The 23,067-nt window shown below is 42.7% G+C and overlaps 1 protein-coding gene across 1 annotated transcript in view; it reads right to left on the bottom strand.

Annotated features, from left to right (window-relative positions):
- Positions 1 to 23,067, bottom strand: part of GREB1 (growth regulating estrogen receptor binding 1) — a 97,896-nt gene that overhangs the window by 47,276 nt on the left and 27,553 nt on the right. Inside the window, exons 6-16 of the mRNA XM_044290983.1 lie at positions 21,979 to 22,092; positions 20,774 to 20,899; positions 19,412 to 19,549; positions 17,744 to 17,929; positions 15,797 to 16,144; positions 12,158 to 12,286; positions 11,962 to 12,069; positions 9,952 to 10,149; positions 7,707 to 7,887; positions 5,062 to 5,257; positions 1,078 to 1,214 (exon numbers count right to left, since the gene is read on the bottom strand). Coding sequence (XP_044146918.1) covers positions 1,078 to 1,214; positions 5,062 to 5,257; positions 7,707 to 7,887; positions 9,952 to 10,149; positions 11,962 to 12,069; positions 12,158 to 12,286; positions 15,797 to 16,144; positions 17,744 to 17,929; positions 19,412 to 19,549; positions 20,774 to 20,899; positions 21,979 to 22,092 — 1,861 coding nt within the window. The remainder of the gene's footprint in view (positions 1 to 1,077; positions 1,215 to 5,061; positions 5,258 to 7,706; positions 7,888 to 9,951; positions 10,150 to 11,961; positions 12,070 to 12,157; positions 12,287 to 15,796; positions 16,145 to 17,743; positions 17,930 to 19,411; positions 19,550 to 20,773; positions 20,900 to 21,978; positions 22,093 to 23,067) is intronic.

A 23,067-nucleotide genomic window follows, 5' to 3' on the forward strand; every position in this document is an offset into this window, starting at 1 on the left:
CACCATAAAGGTGTTTGTATGCAAAAAAAATATATATTTTTTTTACTTTAATTTGAAACAGCGATTCTCTGATATACAGCAATACAAATTGCACTGCAGTGCATTATGTCAGAGTAAAGCATAAAGTAAAGAATAAAGCTGGGAAAAAAGCTTTTTCAGCCCTACAAAAGGCAGTGCATACATGGCAGACCTAAGAGCTATTGTTAGGCCTCAGGGTGGCATGTCAACCCCTCATCACCTCATGATCACATTGCGAGGGGGCACTGGGGTGAGAGGGAGCCCACACCTTGTCTCTAACCATTTAGATGTCGTGGGTAGCATTAGTCATGGCATCTAAGGGGTTAAACAACTGGGATTGGAGTTATCTCATTAGAGAGCCGACACTCGCAAGTAATAGTATGGGCACAGCTCCAGCGCTGTAACAGTTCACAGTGGGAAGGGGTTAAAGGGGTTATTCCAAGACCTAAATTTAACAACTATCCACAAGAAGTGTCTGATTTGTGAGCATTTGACCACTGGGTCCCACACCAATTATGAGAACAGGGGTTCAGAGTTTCCAAAATAAGTGGAAAAAAGGATGAGCATGCACACTGTCGACTACCGTTCCATTTGCTCCTTTTCCTATAGTGTGCAAGCACGTCCACCACTGTTGGATTTCAGGGTGGTCATAACCATGTAAATGTGTATAATGTGATGGAAAAATGAAGCAAGCCAGCAAAGCAAGCAATATGGACAATCACAATACATTAGTAAGTGCCTTGTATTAACTTTCTCTACATGATAAATGCCTTTTGCTGAAGTGAGACAACCCCTTTAAATTATCACAAATGAAAGGACCTAAAACAATTTAAAAATAATGTTTGAGGATCAACAATGGCTTTTAGCCGGTCATACATGTCTAGATATCAGCAGCATTTCCCGCTCCTCCAAAAGTGCACTTGGATTGGCTGAGGATGCATGTTTATCTCGATGTGAACATTCATGAGGCAACGATCAGTGCCCCTGAGTATTTTCTCACATACACGACAGTCACTGTTGCAGTAGCACAAGTATAGTTTTAACCAAAGATTCTCTGACCTTTTTCCTAATCCCAACACAATGGCTTCAAAGGAGCTGTCATGACGCAGCAGTGGAAGACTGTGCCCGGACAGCGTGGAGTCAATGTACTGCGAGAGGCCAAAGTACTTCCTGTTTTCATGGTACAGCTCCATTCCCTGCAGGAATACAAGCATCACATAATCTGATGACAATACAAGCAGAAAACACGCAAGGTCCTAATTAGCATGATTATTTACTTCCATACAGATATATCTATGTCTTAAAGTGGTTATCCCACGAGTTCCCTGCATAGATAATAGCCCCAGTGATTCCACTATGGTATGCAATGCAATTACCATCTCCACTGTCTAGAGAGAGATAGAGCTATATTATTCTATGAATTTAGATATAGAAAAGAAGGGATGAATGAATGTTAGTCAGAAGTAGACTGGCCATAGACCTAATAGAGAAATTTCCCAGTGGACCAATGTCCAGGGGGTCGCCGGAGCCCTCCTCATGGCTGCCAGCCAGGTACTTAAGTACTGTACCTGTATGGCGATACAGTATTTGGTTCTGCAGGGGAGGTATCTTGTGCTGCATTAGGGTATTGCTGCCCCGCCCTGCTTCTGTTGCCCCTGCCTACTTGTGTTGTCCTGCCTTCTATCAATTTGAACCCCACTTCAACATGGGGCCAAATTTAGTTTTTTTTTCTAGGGCCACTTTAAGTTCCGAGTCTGCCCCTGAATGCAGAAGGAGGTGGACCAGAAGAATAAACAGAAGTATTGTATTGCATGTATATTACAATAATTATTCCTTTGAAATGCCCTCTTCATGATACACTAAGGGCTGTTTCACACGAGCGAGTCCAATGCGGAAATCACGCTCCGTGTGTGAGTGCGATCCTCCGCTCTGGACTTGCAGGAGCGCACGGCATTATCATGATTTATAATGCTGTGTGTCTCTGCTTGACCTTATTTCCACAGAATCATAGTGACATAAAGCTGTCAGTATGATTCTGTAGAAATAAGGTCAAGCAGAGACACACAGCATTATAGATCATGATAATGCCGTGCGCTCCTGCAAGTCCAGAGCGGAGGATCGCACTCACACACGGAGCGTGATTCCCACAAGGGACTCGCTCGTATGAAATAGCCCTAATACTTTTTGCAAAATAACCCCTTTAAGCTTACTGTGCTATGAAAAAGCATTTACCTTCTTCCAATTGTCCACTATTAATTTATAAGGTTTACAGTCTAAAGATGCACCAAACTTATCACAGTGGTCCAGACTGGATGATGAATGTGGTGCATGGCTAGACACTTTTGCCTAACTTTACACCACCTATTGATTGACTTACTTTGTAAAAAATTGAGCATCAATTTGCATCTTTGCATTTTAGACCACGCCCTTTTCCGCTAAACCAAGTCTCTTTTCCCCAAGCCACGCATTCTTGTCTAGCAAGGTTCAAAAAGTTTTAAAAGACCCTTATAAGGGCTTTCCAAGACTTTTTACCCTACAGCCTGAACCTCTGCCGATCAGCTGTTTGAGAAGGCACTGGCACTCCTGTGAGCGTAGTGGCCTTCTCGCGGCTTTGCCTAGACGGGTGACGTCATGATCATCGGTGGCCGAGGAGCAGCTCAGTCTCATTCAAGTGATTGGGGCTAAGCTCGATACCAAGGACAACCGCAGTACAATGTACAGTACAGCGCTGTCGCTTGTGGATGTACCCCTAGACCAGGCATCCTCAAACTGCGGCCCTCCAGCTGTTGTAAAACTACAACTCCCACAAGTTGTAGTTTTGCAACAGCTGGAGGGCCGCAGTTTGAGGATGCCTGCCATAGACGGTTTCAAATGCACCAAATTAATTAAGAGGCATGCACTAGTGATGAGCAAATCTGTTCCTACCGCTACGTATGGATACGATTTGTTCATCACAGTAATTTACCTGTCATGGAATTACTGTCTCTCTACCGCCGGTTAATTGCATTTCTCCCTATGCGATCAAAATAAAATGGCCGGGGGCCTCAAGAGAACATATTAATCTCGCCCATGCGGCGTTACTGTGAGTTGTGACACATGCGCGAATATTCTCATCAAGATTCGTAATTGATTTTGGCGCACGCCATAATCCCGGGTTTGTTATTGAGTATATTCGCACATATGCCGCCACCCACAGTACCGATGCATGCGCGAGATTACGTTTTTCTCACAAGACCCCCGGCCATTTTATTTTGATCGCATAAGGAAAAATGTAATTTACTGGCAGTAGAGAGCCAGTCCCTCCATCAAAGGTAAATTACTGTCAAGAATGTATCGGATCCGTACGTAGCGGTAAGAACCAATTCGCTCATCACTAGCATGAACATTTTAATAAATTCAGCACAAATCACTCCAACTATCGCCTGTCTTAAAATGTTGCCCATAGTGTTTCAAAAATACCCAAGTGCAGTCGTTATGTTCATTCCCTGACTCCTAGACGGCTCACTAAATCAATGATCATACGTGGAACTTCCTCCAAAGAGAAGATGAAATGTGCTCTATGCATATGGACCATTCAGAAAAGACAATGTTATTTAACATAAACTAATTTTAAATGCCTTTATCCATAAAGTAAAAGCCCACCATCTGTGTGTTTTACCTCCACAATTCTGAGCTGCTTAACCCTTCCACTTTCTTATTTCCAAATCCCTTGTACAGGCATATATTTTAAATCACCACTAGAGGGAGCTTTAGAGTTTCCTGAATTATTAGTAAGCGTGATGCATTAACAGTATGCAGTAAGCTCCTAAGCTCCCTCTAGTGGTGGCTGCAAGAAGTCAATGTGTCAGATCTGCCCTGTGCAGGAGATTTGATGTTCTGTATCAAATAATGTTGGCACAAAATAAGGCCCCTTTTAACACGGGCGAGTTTTCCACGCGGGTGCAATGCGTGAGTTGAACGCATTGCACCCGCACTGAATCAGGACCCATTCATTTATATGGGGCTGTTCACATGAGCGGTGATTTTCACGCATCACTTGTGCGTTGCGTGGAAATCGCAGCAAGCTCTATTTTGTGCGTTTTTCACACAACGCAGGCCTCATAGAAGTGAATGGGGCTGCGTGAAAATCGCAAGCATCCACAAGCAAGTGGGGATGCGGTGCGATTTTCACGCACAGTTTCTAGGAGACGATCGGGATGGGGACCTGATCTTTATTATTTTCCCTTATAACATGGTTATAAGGGAAAATAATAGCATTCTGAATACAGAATGCATAGTACAATAGCGCTGAAGGGGTTAAAATAATAATAATAATTTAACTCACCTTAATCCACTTGCTCGCGCAGCCCGGCTTCTCTTCTGTGCTGTGTACAGGAAAAGGACCTGTGGTGACGTCACTCCGGTCATCACATGGTCTATCACGTGATCTTTTACCATGGTGATGGACCATGTGATGACCGGAGTAATATCACCACAGGTCCTTTTCCTGTACACAGCACAGAAGAGAAGCCGGGCTGCGCGAGCAAGTGGATTAAGGGGAGTTAAATTTTTTTATTTTGTTTTAACCCCTTCAGCGCTATTGTACTATGCATTCTGTATTCAGAATGCTATTATTTTCCCTTATAACCATGTTATAATCTACAGAACACCGATCCCAAGCCCGAACTTCTGTGAAGTAGTTTGGGTCTGGGTACCAAACATGCCGATTTTTCTCACGCGCGTGCAAAACGCATTTCAATGTTTTGCACTCGCGCTGAAAAATCGTGCATGTTCCCGCAACGCACCCGCACCTTTTCCCGCAACGCCCGTGTGAAAGAGGCCTAACACATTTGAGGACCTGCTCCCTTTCCAGTGACGCTCTGGCCCTTTCCTACTAAGCAATGTCCCCTTGTTAAGCTGGTCATAAAACAAAAGTGTAGAAACCCTAGATATGCCAAACTGAAAATTTTCACCACTTTTTGGCGCATACACATTAGTAAATCAGGGCCCTTGGGTTTTACTGTGTAATACTCGCCAATCATTACACTACAATACGATACCTACATGGCTGTATGATGAAGGCCAGTGGATCTCATTGTAGGGGCTGATACGGGTGTTCTGCGTCTGCAGAGCGTAGGGGCAAGATGTCACGTGCAGAAGTAAAATATTGGCTGAATCCCTTAATTCCCTGCAGTTCAGCAATCGATCAACTAATCCAAAGGACGCCTCCCTGTGAGGATAGGGATTGTAAAGGGAGCTGCTGAGAAGAAGACACAGAGGAAGGCACATGAGTATAATGACGATTGATTTGGAGATTCAGCAGTCATGATAAACATATTCCGTAGAGATAAATCCAATATGGGGGACGTAGGAAAGGCACTATAGCCTCATGCATTCATATGGCTGTGATGAGGAACGTGCCATAGACACCTGAAGGCTGCTTAGCCTTGATCACAAATAGGACAGTCAAGTGGCTCCTGGGTAATTGAACCAGCAAACCTTCTTATTACCAATGTCAATGTATTTCTGACCACAAATATAGAAGTCTTATTACAGTATATAAAATCCGAGACAGTAGCAAATATCCAAATCTCTTCACCAACATGAATGAATATACCTGTAATCCTCCACATATATTCTGATCTAGCTTCACATTTTTGTAGGCCGTGGCACACAAAACCCTTTTTTTCCAACCATGTCATGTAGACAGGAATGCGTATACTGAATTGTACCTCATCTTATTTTCTACTGGTTGTATTGCAAGGTTTTTAATGGTTCTTTCCCCTTTAATTCCTTGTAATGTACGTTGTTAGTGGGACCAGCTTCCTGGCCTTGTTCCTGAAGTCTGACGTAACTGTACATGTGTACTGCACACTGAAGACCTTCAGGAGGGTCCAGGAGGCTAGAAAACATCTGGCTATGTAACAAAGAGCTTAGCGCCATTGAGGATTGAGGACATCATCAGAGTAAGACAGTGTTGGACTGGGCTGTCTAGGGCCCATCAGCAAAATGTATTTTGGGGCCACCATACAGATGCGTCCAAATATTACCTGGTCGCACAGCAACAAGATGATTGATTATGGGGTCCCAGCAGCAACTTTGAGAAGGCAGGTCTCTGGGATTGGAGGATACTGGCTAGCTTTCCTCTATACCTATAAGTCATCTCAGCCACATGAATGTGTTTATAATATTAAACTGGGTAGTTTCTTAAATATTCTATTATATGAAATAGGCTGGTTGAGGTGCTGTACACTGCCTATCTATATGGTGTGCAGTAAGCCTACTGTGTTCTGTGCTACTTGCAGGGGGTGGATGAAAAGGGGACCACCTTGCTCAGGGCCCATCGGGGATTCACCTGTACCCCTGTGGGCCAGTCCGAGCCTGGGGTAAGATGTGTCTTGCTACCATCACCTCTCTTTGTATCCATATGGGTGTTGGCCGGCTGCCATGTAGGCACTGGTTGATGTGGAGCTCGCTCATTTGTTCACGGCTTTGGTCAATGTTACTTACTTTACTCTGTATGTTATCTTTTGTATATATCTTACAACATAGTTTAATAAACTTTTGCGCATCTAAGTCACATTAGGTTAATTTTTTCCCGAATTTCAGAATTCACGGTAATACACTGGTGAATGCAATGTCAGCCATTTCAGGCTATCTTTTATGCCTTGCTCCTGATGAAGGGGTGATTAATACCCGAAACACATTGAGCTTATCCTAATAAAAGAACTACCTTGCTTCATATTGAGAGTCCACCGGGTCATCTATTTGGAAGAATATTTGGCGTTTACCATTCTACATGCGACATCGGCGAGGGAGGGTTTAGCATCAAGTGTTTTGAGTTTATCTTGCGCCACCCTCCCTGGTGAAGTGAGTAACACACAGTGTGTGTATATATCCTAATGTGACTAATCTTACGGACACTTGTTTGATTTTATTGTTTGTGTTTTAATTTTCATTTGCTAATTTTTTAACTTCCCAAGATACACCCTTTTATGTACTCACCTTCTGGATCCACCCGGGTATCGGGTGTTCATCACTTTATAAGGGTTTTTAACACCTCACCTTGGGATTCTACGGTCCCTACCCTGACACCCTACGGCTAGACTCTTGATTGCTCTAGCTTTTTATTTCTTGCCTTTCTGCATCTTGTTTTGGCGCTCCATTACCATCTTTTTTCCTCAAAGTTTTGTCCACTACAGCCTGCTAGCCAGACCGTTGCCTGGTGTGAGCAGCCTTACCACTTCATTCTTTGGCATTGACATCCTCTGGCAGCCCTCCCCGCCCAAAAAATCCCTCACCCAGACACCCACCCTTCACCACCCTTCCATTTCTCCAATTTCCCTAATCCCTTTTCCCAAACCGTTCATCACTGCAACGTAACTCCCTGCTCCATCATTACCATTTCATTCCATTCATTTCATTCATAGCTCCACTTCTGAGAACCCCCATATACATATTTGTGAATAATACTAGCAGCTCTTTTCAGGCTGGGTTCTCAGGCTGTAGCTTCCAGGGGCGACTGACACCCTGCCCATCCGTGGAGGCCAACAGCCACATGAGTTTGTGTGGTCGTTGGCTGACACAGGTGGGCACCGTGTGGGAACCCAGCCTAACAGGCTTCAGTGAGCACCTTTAAAGACGTAGGACTCTGGCGATTACTCATTGGATAAGGCTGGGTATTGGCAAACCTAAAAAAGACATATCACCTGGTAAGATCCCAGTGAGCGTGGTCATGAACCAGGACGAACAGTGTGTGTGGATTCTGCATGGCCTTTTGAAGAAATGACTTGAATTTCCTGGGTGCGTCAGCATCAAGTTTCATGACGTATTGCTCCATGCACTGCTTAGTCAGCTGATCCTTCTCTAAGCCCAGTTCCAGCAGAACTCCTGTATAAAAGGACCAAGTCATGTCACAGCATGGAGGAGCAGCAAATCTATAAGGCAAACTTCACATTTCTTTTTTTAATAGAATTTTTTTTTGCACAGGCATTTTTGGTAAAAATAAATAAATTTGCGGTAAAAACGCCAGCTCCAGAGGTCAGTGGAAGGTCTATGGGAAATAGAAATTACAGGACACACAATGATTTGCTTGCTGTTTTTTTTTTCATTAGGTGGTGTTTGATGTCCTTCTTTTCAAAAATGTAGCATGGCATTTTTTTGGGGTGTTTTTCGATCACTTTATTTATAGGGGAAGAACGTCATGAACAAATCCCGATAGTAAGACCTACTGTCCCAGATTTACTAAGGGCTCATGCACATGAACGTATAGTGGTCCCCCAAGTTACAATATTAATTGGTTCCAGGACGACCATTGTATGTTGAAACCATTGTAAGTTGAGTAATCGGTTCCAAAGCCCCAAAATGCCTTCAAAGATAAGAGAGAAAATGAAGATTTAAGAAAAATAAGCAGATAACTAAGACAGATAAATCAAGTCCTTACATATAACAGTCAGGAATAGCTGCTAACTAGCAACTAATCCAGCTATTTTGGATGGATCCAGCCATGATTGGTTGGATCTGAGTCTGAGGCATTGTATGTTGAGTCTGGTTTCAACTTACGATGGGTCAGAAAAGACCATTGTATCTTGAGAGATCACTGTATTTGTTTTCCATTTCTGTTCAGTTTTTTACAGGTCCGTATGTTGAACCATTTACTTCAAAGCGGCTTGAAAAAAATAGAGATGACTCCGTGTGCATTCTGTGTCCATGTCTCTGCTCCGCAAAAAAAATTAAACATGTCCTTTTCTTGTCCGTTTTGCGGAAAAAGCACAGGCATTGTTACAACGGATCCGCAAAAAAACAAATGCAACACAGATGTCGTCCATTTTTTTTGCAGATCCGTGTTTTGTGGACCGAAAAATACATACAGTCGTGTGCATGAGCCCTAAATCTGTAGATGACATAAGCCTAAAGGGAACCTGTCATGTGGATATTTGATTATAATCTAACTAATTATATACAATCATTAACTACTAAAAAGTACCTTAGATGTATTCACTTACTGGTGTGACAGATGGTTACCTCATAATATACACACAAAGATGCCGCATGCTAATTGGATTTGAGTCCAGCGTGATGTCATTGAGTCCAGCGTATATTTAATTCAGAGCTATAGCCACTCCCCTGCCCACCTGCTGCTGATTCATATGGAAAATAACTGTCATTCAGCAGCAGGTGGGCGGGGAGAGTCAGGAGCTCATGAATATTCATGACTCATCATTATCAGCTGAAGCTTTTCAATACAAGATGTTGGCAGATTGACTGGGTCAATTAAAGAAAGTGACCCAGCATTTTGCTAAGAGAATCAGTCACTTATTTATGTTGCCCTTAGTTAGGACACCATAAAACTGGTGACAGGTTCCCTTTAAGCAGACTGTCTACCGCTGCACCAGACTTATCACCGGGGCTCAGGCTGAAGCAGGGGTAGACACTTTTCTCTAACTATTGATTGGCTTACCTTGAGATAGAATTTTATGATAGATTTGTGCACACAATTTTACACAAAATGGAGCATCTTATGCCTCTCTCCAGTGAAACTCCACCCTCATTCTGATAGGACCCACCCCTTTTTGAGCAAATCGGGGAAAAAGTGCAGAAACCCTAGTTCTGCCAAATTGCACTATTAGTAAATGTGGGCCACTGCGTGCAAAAAATGCCAGAGAATGCCGCTGCAAAAAAGGCCGAAGGAAAAGGCAAGCGGCTATCCTGGTAAATGAATGTGTATAAGTGCCCTAAATGAGGGATCACAAGGGATCAACTGGATTGCACCGTTTATAAATGTCAGTTCTGTAGTCCTGGCTGTGTAGCAGGACCTTGGTGTCTAGAGGTGTAAGGTAAGTATCTTTACAAAAATTCAGCTGTCTGATAATGTAGAACTTGGCAGAAGTTCTGCAGAATACGCCGGCACTATACAAATAACATGTCATACAGGGTATAAAAAGGAGTCCATACCTGAACTCCACACAAGAGACAGGGTTTGCTGGTAAGTGACCTCCGACGGGGGAACACAAATAAGAAAATCTACTTTCTCAAAAGATCCCAGGTCAAGGTTCTGGGTGCTGGAGTCTGCGATAGAGCACACGTGAGACAGCAGCTTCTGCGCCACCGCCAACTGAGAGGGCCGCAGCTGGTGCCACTCTGTATTATAACCTGCAGGTGAGGAGAGAGGGCAAGGGAAAATGATAGCACTATTATTGTTACTAGTACTATTATTACCTTTCATATTATTATTACTACTAACACTATTATTATTACTAGTGCTTTTATTACCATTCATATTGTTATTACTAATAACACTTATTATTATTACTAGTACTATTATTACCATTCATATTATTACTACTAGCGCTATTACTTTTATTACCATTTATATTATTATTACTAATAACACTATTATTGTTACTACTAGTACTTTTATTACCATTCATATTATTATTACTACTAGCACTATTATTATTACTAGTACTATTATTACCATGCATATTATTATTACTACTAGCACTATTATTACCATGCATATTATTATTACTACTAGCACTATTATTATTACTAGTACTTTTATTATCATTCATATTATTATTACTAATAACACTATTATTGTTACTAGTAATACATATTATTATTACTACTAGTACTTTTATTACCATTCATATTATTATTACTACTAGCGCTATTATTACTAGTACAGTGATCCCTCAAGATACAATGGCCTCAGGATCCAATATTTTCAGCATTTGTAATATTATTACCATTCACATTAATATTACTACTAGCACTGTTACTATTACTATCATTACTAGTAATGAGCTAAGTTTTTCAGCCTATCAGGGGTTAAAACAAAAAAATACATATTCACCTCATCCATCCAATTGCGGAGAGGCCGCCGCGGCCAACTTTTTCTTGAATAAAACACACCAATTCTTGCATGCGCTGACATCACATGGTGCCGTCACACATCAGCGCGCAAAAGAATTAGCACGTTTTCTTCAAGCAAGATGGTCGCGACGGCCTCTCCACTATCAAATAGATGACGTATGTTTTAATTCGTTACCGCGAAGAGCCAAGAAATTCGGATTGTGGCGAATCGAATTATTCCTGAAATTGGGATTGAATTCCACCTTGTTAACTTCGATTCGCTCAACACAAATTACCATTATTTCTATTATTACTATTACTACCAGTGCTATATTACTAATAATATCATCACTAATATTATAACTAGTACTATAATTACCATTTATATTATTACTATTAGTATTACTATTGTTATTATTACTCTGCATATTAATACTATTATATTATTACTATTACTACTAGTACTATATTACAATCATTATTACTATTATCACCAATATTATTAGTACTAGTACTATATTACTATTATTATCACTATTAGTATAATGAAAATTATAATTACAATTAACACTATTATTATTAGTATTATCACTATTTATATCATTATTGTGATTATTGTTACTATAACTACAATTAATATTATTGAAATAATTTAAATGATGATAACATGCTCAAATCTGCACCAGAGGCTCCATCCAGAAGGTGTCAACAATTCTGGGAGGAATAGCACTGCATGTTACTGCACCTATGGACACCATAACAGAAATACAGAAACCACGATGCAGATGTGAACATATAAGAAGCACATGGAAACAATATATTATACTTTGTTGACAAACTTGTGAAAATGGCACAAACCGCAGTAACGGCACTTAACAGTGTGCTTGTGCCATCTGGTGGTAAAGTAGAAAATTGCAGCATACATATAGAAACACACAGTAGACCAGTACAAAGTAAACTGTAATACAATTGGGATAGGTTCAGAACTAGTGGGATTGACTTGGATTTTCAGTGTAGAACAATTCACAGTAAATTATTTACGGTGGGGATTTTCAAACATGACTAATTTACTGGGAATCCCACTGTACAGACGTCCTGGAGACTCACTGGAGCATGCGGCTGGTCTGCTCTCACCACTTGTTTTTTTGGGTGTTGAAGAAATGAGGCTGTGGTTTTCTTGATGGTATTTATCCAACAGGACATCAATGTCTCCATCTGTCAGATCAGATACAAGTCAGTCCATTAATTAACATGATATGATGGTAACACCTAATAGTGAGATCTAACCAGTAGGATATAATACCGGGACAGAAGCTGCTGAAGAACGCTCGTAGGGACTCCACCTTCCCACTTGTCAGTTCATAGTTTATTTCCTTCAGGTAGTCGGCTGGGGAGTACATACTTTCAATTAATGTACGAGCCTGGTATTTTCCTGTAAAGGTCAAGAAAATGCATTAAATTGACATAATGACCGCCTTGATTCCTACGGCATAGATGTGAGCTGTCATGTCAGAGCGTAGGTGCCCGTACATCTCCAGTAGCTGTCTGTCTGACTGATTTCTCCCAAGCTCCCCGTACACACGCATGCTCTGTTTGCTGAGGGTGCATGTGTACTCACTAAGGCCTCTGTGTGTCCCCCATACGGCGGGTCCGCAATACACGGGGCACTTGTATGGGTCCGCAAATACGGAGGTGCGGTGCAGAATGGAAGCACTACGGAGTGCTTCTGTGGTGTTCTGTTCCGTGCTTCCGTTCCGCAAAAAGATAGAACTTGTTCTATCATTTTGTGGAATGGATGGATCGCGGACCTCATTCAAGTGAATAGGTCTGCAATCCGCATGTGGCTCCCCCGCGGTCGGTGCCCCGTGCATTGCGGACCGCAATTTGAAGTCCGCAGCACGGCCACGGGGGACACACGTTCATGTGAAAGAGGCCTAAGGAGAATATTTTAAGACACTGCCAGACACAGCTGGTGGAGATTTGTCTTCCTTAAAGGGAACCTGTCACCGGGATTTTGTGTATAGAGTGAGGACATGGGTTGCTAGATGGCCGCTAGCACATCCGCAATACCCAGTCCCCATAGCTCTGTGTGCTTTTATTGTGTAAAAAAACCCAGATTTTATACATATGCAAATTAACCTGAGATGAGTCCTGTCCCTGACCCAGCTCACATACCGGACTCATCTCAGGTTAATTTGCATATGCATCAAATCAGTTTTTTTTACACAATAAAAGCACACAGAGCTATGGGGACTGGGTATTGCGGATGTGTTAGCGGCCATCTAGCAGCCCATGTCCTCAGCTCTATACCCAGCTCTATTCTGCAAAAAAGTAGTGCATGCACTATTATTGTCGGCAAATCACGGTCCGAGGCCCCATTCAAGTCAATGGGTCCGCAAAAAATACGGAACGCACACAGAACACATTCGTATGCCATCCATATTTCATCCGTGTTTCGCAGATCCATACTATCGAAATGCTATGCCCAGTCCATATTGCTCATGTGTTTGGTGATTAATAAGTTACTGTTTCCGTTTCCGGCCCGCAAAAAATGGATCAAATACGGAAACCATAGGGATATGTTTTGTGCAATAATGGAACGGAAGAGGACTTAAATCAGAGAACAAAAAACTCAGATACAGAACAACGGATCCGTGAAAAACAGACCGCAAAACGACAAGGATCGTGTGCATGAGTCCTTAAACTGACATTTCTGTACACCTCTCACTGCTCACACTTTATCAATGGGGCCCCAGCAGCAGTGCGTACGGGCAGGAGCGCTTATTGCTGCTCCTGCCTGCACCCATGTACTATGCCAGGATTTGCTGAGCGGAGCGGCTCCTGATTCTGCCTGCTCCACTAAGATAAGAGCTGACATGCAGGACTCTTAGCTTAACGGAGCAGGCAGAAGCAGGAGCCACTCCGCTCAGCTAATCCTGGCATAGCACATGGGTACAGAGTACCCATGTGCTATGCCACGAGTTAGTAAACCTCCAGGGGGCACAGGCAGGAGCAGCAATAAGCGCTCCTGCCCATACGCACTGCTGCTGGGGCCCCATTGATAAAAATGCAGAAATGTCATTTTTAAGCGAACAGGGAAAAAGTGTAATATAAATACAAAATACATTAATAAAGTATGTTAGAAAAACTTTTATTAGGGCATTAGGGACATTTTATTTAAATTTTAGTTAAAGGTTTAGTTACTCTTTAAGAAGAAAAGGATCAGGTGTTCAGCCAAATTATTCTCTTCTGTGTATGTGTACCTTAAGATAGGAGTAAATTGGAGTACTTTGGGTACAATGTACACCATAAGGCTACATGCACACGAACGTTGTTTGTTTCCGTTCCTTTTTTTTTGCGGATAGGATTCATTTCAATGGGTCCGCAAAAAAAGCGGACAACACACCGTATCCTGTCCGCATCAGTATGTCCGTTCCGTAGCCCCGCAAAAAAAAAAATAGAACATGTCCTATTCTTGTCCGTTTTAGGCATTGTTACAATGGATCCGCAAAAAAAAAAAAAACGGATGGCATAAGGATGTCATCCGTTGTTTTTTTTTGCGGATCCGCAATTTGCGGACCGCAAGTCACATACGGTTGTGTGCATGTAGCCTAAGGGTCTATTCAGACGTCCGCAAATGGGTCCGCATCTGTTCCGCAATATCGGGAACGGGTGCGGACCCATTCATTCTCAATGAGGCAGAACGGGATGCGGAGAGCACACTATGTGCTCTCCGCATCCACATTTCCGGAGCACACCCCCGAAATTCCGGGGCGCGTCTCTGCAAAAAACTAGAACATGTCCTATTTTTGTCCGCAATTGCGGACAAGATTAGGCAGTTCTATGGGGGGTGCCGGCCGGGTGTATTGCGGATCCGGAATACACGGCGGACGTGTGAATGGACCCTTATACCTAGTGTAGGAAATATGTGGGCAGAGCAGGTGTTTTATTACATCTTTGTGTCATGGACACTGCATGAGGCCTAACACAATGTTATTTAAACAAAAATTAATTGTTGGAGTTGTTCCAGATAGCTTGCTTATGCTAATGATAGGCAGTCTTTTGGGGTCATTTACAAACATTTTTACTCCAGTTTTTGGTGTAAAAATATCACACAACCCGCTTTTTGTGACTTTTTAAACTTCAAATTTGACTCTCAAGAGTAGCGGGAGTGTTGAGGGTGAGAAATTGGTCACAACAAATTTAACATTGACGTCTGAAAACATGCGTGCATGTTGGCGAAAAACGGATCCTGCCAGGGACTGGAGTAGTTTTTACATCAGCAACACAGACTGCTAAAGGTGCGCCTAATTAATGATGGGGCGCACGCCTTGCCATAAATTATGTGCCTCTTCCAGCAGCAAAGCCAGAGCAAAGAGAAAGTAAAAACCAGCGTAAAACACCGGTCTTCGTAAATGACCCCCTTTGTTTACAAAGGCACGGCCCAGTAATTGCCACAGCCCCTGTATTATCATGATCCTTGAGGGCCCTCATAAATTTGATCAAAAGAATAGGCCCTCAATTAAAATCCCAGAAACCCCTTTACCAATTGTCATTTCTACTGTTTGATTATCTTGGTAAGGCACTTAGTTGAGTGCCACCTCTTAGTCAGTGGACTGTAAAGGGATCCACTGGTGGGCTTATTCATCACATGATCATCATTGCCCCCTCGAGTCATGGGCTCTCAAGGACCGCCTGACCTACTGACCACTAAGTCTGCCAAACTTACAAGCTATTATTATGTACAAAATCAAAAAAAAGTGTACATCCCTTTAAGTGCCCCTTGAGAACAATATTCCTCATAGCCACGGCTGTAGAGTAGGGATGAGTTATGGTCTGTGGTGGCGGAATCCATAACGGGATTCTTATATAACCCGAACCTTGTATGCCGACCTTGAAAACACAAGTTCCCTCATCCCTACTGTAGAGTATTGAGACCTACCTGTGATCACGATGCAGGAGTCTATGCTGGGCCTAGATGTGCAGATTATCACCACATAGTTGGTCTTTTCCAGTTTCCCCTCCACCAGAAGTTTGAACATTTCGGTGAGACCTTCCGCTAAGGAGTAGCTGCATTCAATGATTTTTACGCTTTCATTACAGGAACTGGCAGCCAGGCCCGCTAACCAAGGCAACTGAGAGGCAGTCACGGCAGTCACAAGGCTCGGGAAGTGGGGGAATGCCTGGGACATGTTCTGCTGGTACTGACGAATCTCAGTGAGGTGTGTTTCCCTCCACGAACGCATTAAAATGTGTTCTAGATCTTCTATGAGAGGCACCTGGTCTGGAGCTAGGGACAAAAGACAATGGAAGAATATAAACTATTGTCTGTTCCGCCAAAGTAGAAGCCAACTGGCATGATCCTGGTTGTCCAGGGTCAAAAAAGGTATGTTTTTTCCCATGGGTGGTGTCTGGAATTGCAGCTCATCCTCTTTCAAATAAATGGGTCTGAGCTGTAATACCGTTTGCATCCCTTGGACGGGAGTGGTGTAATTTCTAGGGAAAAAAAAAACTGAAAAAAAAGAGGTCCCTACAGGGTGAAGCCCATGGGATTCTAGAAAAAAGAAGAAGGCATTTTTTCTGACACGTCCTGTGAACAGCTAATATTGGAAGGAGAAGTTGCAGATGGCCTTATGCTTCCAAGCCCTGGTCTGCCAGACCAAGAGCTCTTTGGCCATATGGACTGGGGTTGTAAGGGCAATGTGCAATAAAATGGGTGCAGTTATTCGCAACAGTCGCACAAGGTATCTAAAGTAGCATCCAAGTGGCCTGGAGGCTTTATGGCCGAGTGGGCAGATGTGTGTGACTTTTGAAGTCTAAGGGTGCCTGCACACGGCGCAGATTTATGTGCAGAAAATCTGCAAGATATCTGCCCCAAAACTGCACATAAATGTGGATTTGATGCGGTTTTGCCACATTGAAAAGAGTGAAATCCGTACAAGAAAAGCGCAACAAATGACCAAGTTGTGGATTTCTAAAATCCACACAGCAGGTCAATTTCTGCACCTAAGAAAAACGCAAAGTATACATGAGATTTGTATAACGTTGTACACTTTGCTGGTCCTGTATTAGGGCTCGTTCACACGAACGTATTTTGCGTTCCATATACGGCCCGTTTTATGTGTTCCCTATACAGCCCGTATACGGAACCATTCATTTCAATGGGTCTGCAAAAGATGCGGACAGCACTCTGTGTGCGGTCCGCATCCATTGCTCCGTTTCGTGGCCCCGCAAAATTATGAGTCCTGTCCTATTCTTGTCCGTTTTGCGGACAAGAATAGGCATTTCTATAATGGGCCTCCTGGTCCATTCTGAAAATTGCAGAAATCACACGGGCGGCATCCGTTTTTTGCGGATCCGCAATCTGTGTAACGCAAAAAAACGGCACGGTTGTGTGAACGAGGTTGTCTGCACGAAATTAGCACAGAAAAACCATGCATATCCGCACCATGTGCAGGAAATTTTGCAGAAAGTGTGCGGACCCACTCATTTCAATAGAACGCACACATCCATGTTTTGCGGACCCGCAATTTGTTGATCCGCAAAACACTACGTGTGAATGTAGCCTTAGGGAGTCACTGGCTTGGCTGCATTCATAACGACCTCAGAGTAGATGGCCATGTGCATGTGCAACCAACTGTCCTATATGACACAGCAATAGGGAGCCCAGTGGGTTGGATGGTGGTCCCTACTGAAATTGTACCAAGGGGCCTCCACCAACCTTACCTTAATCTTTCCACGATTATAAATGACTATATAGCACTGTCACCTACAGTATATACTGTGCTAGACACAGAGGGTACACCACTTTGCCGTGGTTGAGATGAATAAACTTGTGAACTTTAGACTATATGTTGTTCTGTTTCCATCCCTCACAGTCTCCACTTACCGAGCTGGACGAGGTAATAGACTGTAAGCAGCAGCTGCATTTCCTCCGAGATTGGCTGGATGGTGGTGGGTCCATATTGTTCATAGGTTTTTGGCATGGACTGGGAGTTCTTGTAGCAGTTGTACAAGAGGGGGCTGACGATAACCTCGTTCACATTACCACAGAGGTAAGGGAAGTTACCATGACCTGCAATGTGAAAGAAGACAAATCCAATCACGGAACTCATGTCCCTGAAACTAAATTCCAGTGCATTAAGCGTATTAATTGTAAAATGAAGCGAAACGCAGTTCTATGTATATTTTATATACCATGCTATAATTCAAACTCCTAAGATGATCTGTGGGGGAAATTTAACATTCCTCTATGCTTTTTTTGCATTAAAAAGTTGTGAAACCCCAGTCTTACGAATTTTTAAATGCCAATGCAACTTTTTTATAGTCGCAAATGACATTTTTACATTGTCCTTCCCAGTTTCTGAAAAGGGTGAGTGAAGAGGGTGGGGGAGTGATGAGGGTGGCAGAGTGATGAGGGTGGCAGAGTGATGAGGGTGGGGTGTGGCAGGGCCATCGACCCTGGCACGTTCATCATTATTTACACCAGAAACGACTGAAACCTATTTCAGGTATGAGCTGGAGTAGATTTGAGTCTGGCGCACGGACTGCCGGAGGAGGCATACAATTTACAATGAGGTTTGCACCTTGTCATAAATTACATGCCTTCTCTGGCAGTGCAGGACCTATCATGACTGGTGTAGCACATGTTGGTTTTGATAAATCAGGGCCTTCGTGTCTTCATGGTAACAGACTACAAACAAGTAGTCTGATCCTCATCCTCTTGAAAACATACATTCGGTAGGTAAGTACGGAACATATGGATGAAACCAAACACAGGGTGTCGTTGTAGTCTGCAACCATGGAATCACATGGATCTTCATAGGGGCTGTAGACAGAAAATGCTAAGGAATTGTTAACCAAGACTACTGGTTGCAGAGGGACAATGCTGCAGTTTGCACAGAGAGGGTCCACGACAAGGGACATATAGCTACATGTTCCTCCTCCTGTACACGCTAGATATAATGGGGATTCCCAAGTTGTTGATGTATACTCACCAGTTAAAACTCCCATACTCCCAGCACTGCCACCGCGGTCCTCACCTCCAGCGTTTGTTTCCTTGGCTGCTGCAGTGCCACAGGTGTATACCCCATGTGACTGCTGCAATCAGTCACTAGCCTATTCTAGAGCGGTCCTGTAGCCAATGACTGACTGAAGCGGTCCTGTGGAGTATGCGACTAAATCACTGCTTTAGTCAAGTAAACAGAGACTGGCAAAGAGAACCAGTGCTGCAGGGGGAATTAACTGGCGAGTAAAATTTTGTGGTATTTGGTTCTGCTGGGGTAGTATTTTGGGTTGCACCACGGTTTTGCTGGTCCCACCTACTTCTGCCGTCCCTGCCTACGTATGTTGGCCCTATCTACTTGTGTTGCCCTACATTCTGTCAATTTGGACCTGCCTACAACATGGGGCCTACAACACATTGTTTTCTTCTAGTTCCACTTTCAGTTTTCCCAGTCAGTCCCTTGCAAACATCTTCTCCTTAGTACCACATACAAACATGAGACACTGATTTCATACAGATGTGCTACAGTCCAGATGTTCTTCAAACACAAACCTTTAAAAATGACTGGTTTAATCATGCATGTCTTCAGAAGGTTGTCTGGGATGGATACAGGCTCTCCGGTGGTCACCAGGGGAGAAGACAGAGGGGTGCCAGTGGTGGACTGTGGCACACTCAGCTGACCTATGGTATCTACAAAGAAATAAATCGTTACCCTCATAGTAGTTAATGCTCACATAATACAATCTTTGCTTCATAAATATGTCTTTGAAGGAAACCTACCAGACGAAAGTGGAAAAAATGTAAATTTTTTATGCTGTTGGGCCATAGCTTTTTAAACACGACCCTGTCCAAAGTTTCTGTTTTAGTAATATGTATGAAAGAACCTATAATACACCGTGCGCTGTATGTCAATCACCTTAGAAGAGTCATGTGGGTGGTCCCCATCTCCTGAGCCATCATGTGGTCTTGGTTTGATTGATGTCCCACAGGCCAGGATATGTCATTACAAGCCAGATCTGGTGGCATCATTAATCAGCATCCAGCATGTGCTGGAGCTGGCTCGTAATGTCACTGAACTGTGGAAACGTCCATAAAGTCAGGGCCACGTGACTGCTCAGGAGATGGGGACTACCCTCATGACCTTTCCCAGGTAATCTACATACAGCTTGTACTGTATTAGGCTAATTTCACAGAAGCGCATTCAGTCCAGGAAACAAGTTGCGTGTGTGTGACGGCTGCATATTCTGGACTGAACGCTGCTCCTCTAAGCCAAACTCACAGCATCATAAAGAATTATGATGCTGTGAGTTCCTGCCTGACTGTGGGTCTTCTGTGCTGCACTCAAATTATGGTGTGGGTATAATACAGTAGACCTGTGGTCAGGCAGGAACCTACAGCATCATAAGCCATCACGATGCTGTGAGTCCAGGTTAGAGGAGCAATGTTTGGTCCACAAAATGCAGCCGTTACATGAAAAGTGTTTTCCGGACTGAACGCTCTTATGTGAAATTAGCCTTGTAGACTCTTTTATACAAAAACACTAAAAAGGACATGTTTAGAAAGCTATTCCCGAGCAGTATGATGACATGGTGGTGGTGGTGGTCACTTGCCAAAAATCTAGTCAAAGGATCTGTATAAAAGTAGGACCTGACTATAGGACTATAAAATAGGATCCAAATCACCATCTACAGCGATATCTACATCCTATCTGCCTTGGATATCTGAAACCACAGAAAGTCCCCATGACAGAAGTCAGGACTGGACATCTTGTCATCAGACTCTCCCAAGCTTTGAGACTGTAAATTTAAGCAATCCTGTTTCAGCACATTATAATATTATTAAAATAGCTTCAATTTTTTTTTTTTTTATGCCTTTTTAAAAGTGCTTCTTTATACTCTGATTCTGTTGACTTACCGACTTTTCCTAAGCTACTTGTATTGTGATAGTTGTTTTGTGGATAGCTGGTATCTGTGGAGGAGGGTGACTCTGGTGACCACCCTTTGTGCCGTTTCTTGGGAGGTCCAGAGTTGGTGACATTTCCTTAAAAACAAACAAAAGAAAAGGTGTTAAATCTACAACAAGACCATAATAATAGCATACCTGAGAAAAGAAAGAAAGTCCTAGTAGTCTAGGAATACCTACTACAATTGCATTTTCTAATTACAGTGAAATGGGGTTATCAAGCTTTAACAAGCCTTCTAGTCTAGAAGAGTCCTCTAATCATAAGCTGATCACATGGGGCCCTGCTATTTGGGCCCCTCAAACAATCAGTTGCAGTGTTACCTGTTTTAGAATCAGGTAGAAAGTGTTCAGTTTCTCTGCAGCGCCTCTACAGGAATAATGAAGCATTACACCGATAGCAGCCTCCCTTACATTCCAAAATTACTAGTGACTGCAGCACCTACAGAGGAAGTGAGCTCCTCCTGTTTCCACCACCAACTCCCCAGGTGCCAATGTCTCTAATCGTATTGTATCGTAGTATTATAATGTATTATAGTGATCGCAGATTCAGATGTTCAAGTCCCCTAGTGCGGACTAAAAAGAAAAGGTGATATTTATTTATTTTTTAAATTAGAAATATCTGTTTATTGTGGAAAAGTAAACAAAATAATTATATGGAATCACTGTGAGCATAATGACCGAAATAATAAAATGCACATATTATTTATACAAAACTATGAACGCCGATAACAAAAATCTCAAAAAAACAGTGGAAATTGCAGTTTTTCTTCCACTCCCCCCTGAAAGAAAACCCCACAAAAATGAATAATAACAAGTTAATAATAAAACAGATATTCAGTAAATCACATGTACCCCAAATGCCTGCAAGGTGATGCCCTTGAGAGGGCGTCGTCGCGTGTTCTGGACTTAGGAAGCGCAGGTCCAGAACACACGATCCCTCTCTCACACGTAGCGCGATTCCCTCAAGGGGCACGCTCGTGTGAAAGAGCTCTAACAGTAAAAAGGATAACTTTTCCAGCCCTTATACAACCATGTGAACTGAAAAATAAAAATGTTATGGCTGTTATGTACATGCGATGCATGTAACAAGATATATATTAGGAGGAAAGTACTATCTTTGCAGACATGAATGTAGAGGCCGCCCGGGAGTCACCTACCTAATACTGCTGGTCTGGTCTGTGTAGATGGATTCACCCTTGTCGGCTGCTGACATGTGCCGTTCATATTCTGATAACATGTTCCATTCTGCACTTGGGGAAATCCATTTTCTCCTGCAAGACATTGCTATCATGTCATACTTACTGCTTTCAACTCTCTATTAAGATGAATCTCAGTTTAGTATCTGTTTAAGGTTATATTAAGAAATATATACATATATACATACCTTTAAGGAGAACCTGTCACCTCTCCTGACATGTCTGTAATAACAATCCTAAAGCATCTATTCATATGACTCTGCTGTGCAATTCCTCTATTATTCCTTCTAGAACTTTATGAATGAATTGCCAGCAGTCTGCAATAAAGGTCAGGCTGGGTGTTACCAGTTGGGGGAGTATCTCTGCACAGTCGGACACTATGCTACCAGTGCTGTCAGTGTCAGACTGCGCAGTGACACACCCCAAACTGGTAACACCCATCTGGACCTTTATTGGAAACTGCTGGTAATTCATTCAAACTTCTAGCAGGAATAATGAAGGAATGGTACATCGTAGAGTCATAAGAATAGATGTTCTAGAATTGTTATTAAATGGGGTATGCAAATAGTTACAAAGACAGACATGTCAGGGGAGACTAAACATTTTCAAAGTTCCTTTCTCCATTCACAGCCAAAGATGCCTCAAAAGTCATATTAGCTTAGTTTCTTATATAGAACCAACATATCCCACAGCCCTGTATAGACACTGCCATTACTTATGTCAGTCCCTTTCTTACAATGCAAGTTCTTAAAGAAGATCTGCTGCAGTAACTATGTGCATTCCCCATGTAATAATTCTGGAGCATCTATTCTTATGACTCTGTGTTGTGCCATTCCTTACATGAATTGTCAGCAGCTTGCCGTATAGGTAGAGATGGTTGTTACCAGTTGGGGGTGTGTCCCTGCACAGTCTGACATCGGCAGCACTGATTGGACAGAGTCAGACACACCTGCTACTGGTAAAACCCAGCAGTACCTTTACTGCAGACTGCTGCCAATTTATTTGTAAACTTCTAGCATGTTAAGGGTCCATTCACACGTCCGCAAAATG

This window comes from Bufo gargarizans, chromosome 4 (assembly GCF_014858855.1).
Source record: "Bufo gargarizans isolate SCDJY-AF-19 chromosome 4, ASM1485885v1, whole genome shotgun sequence".
Taxonomy (NCBI): Eukaryota; Metazoa; Chordata; class Amphibia; order Anura; family Bufonidae; genus Bufo; species Bufo gargarizans.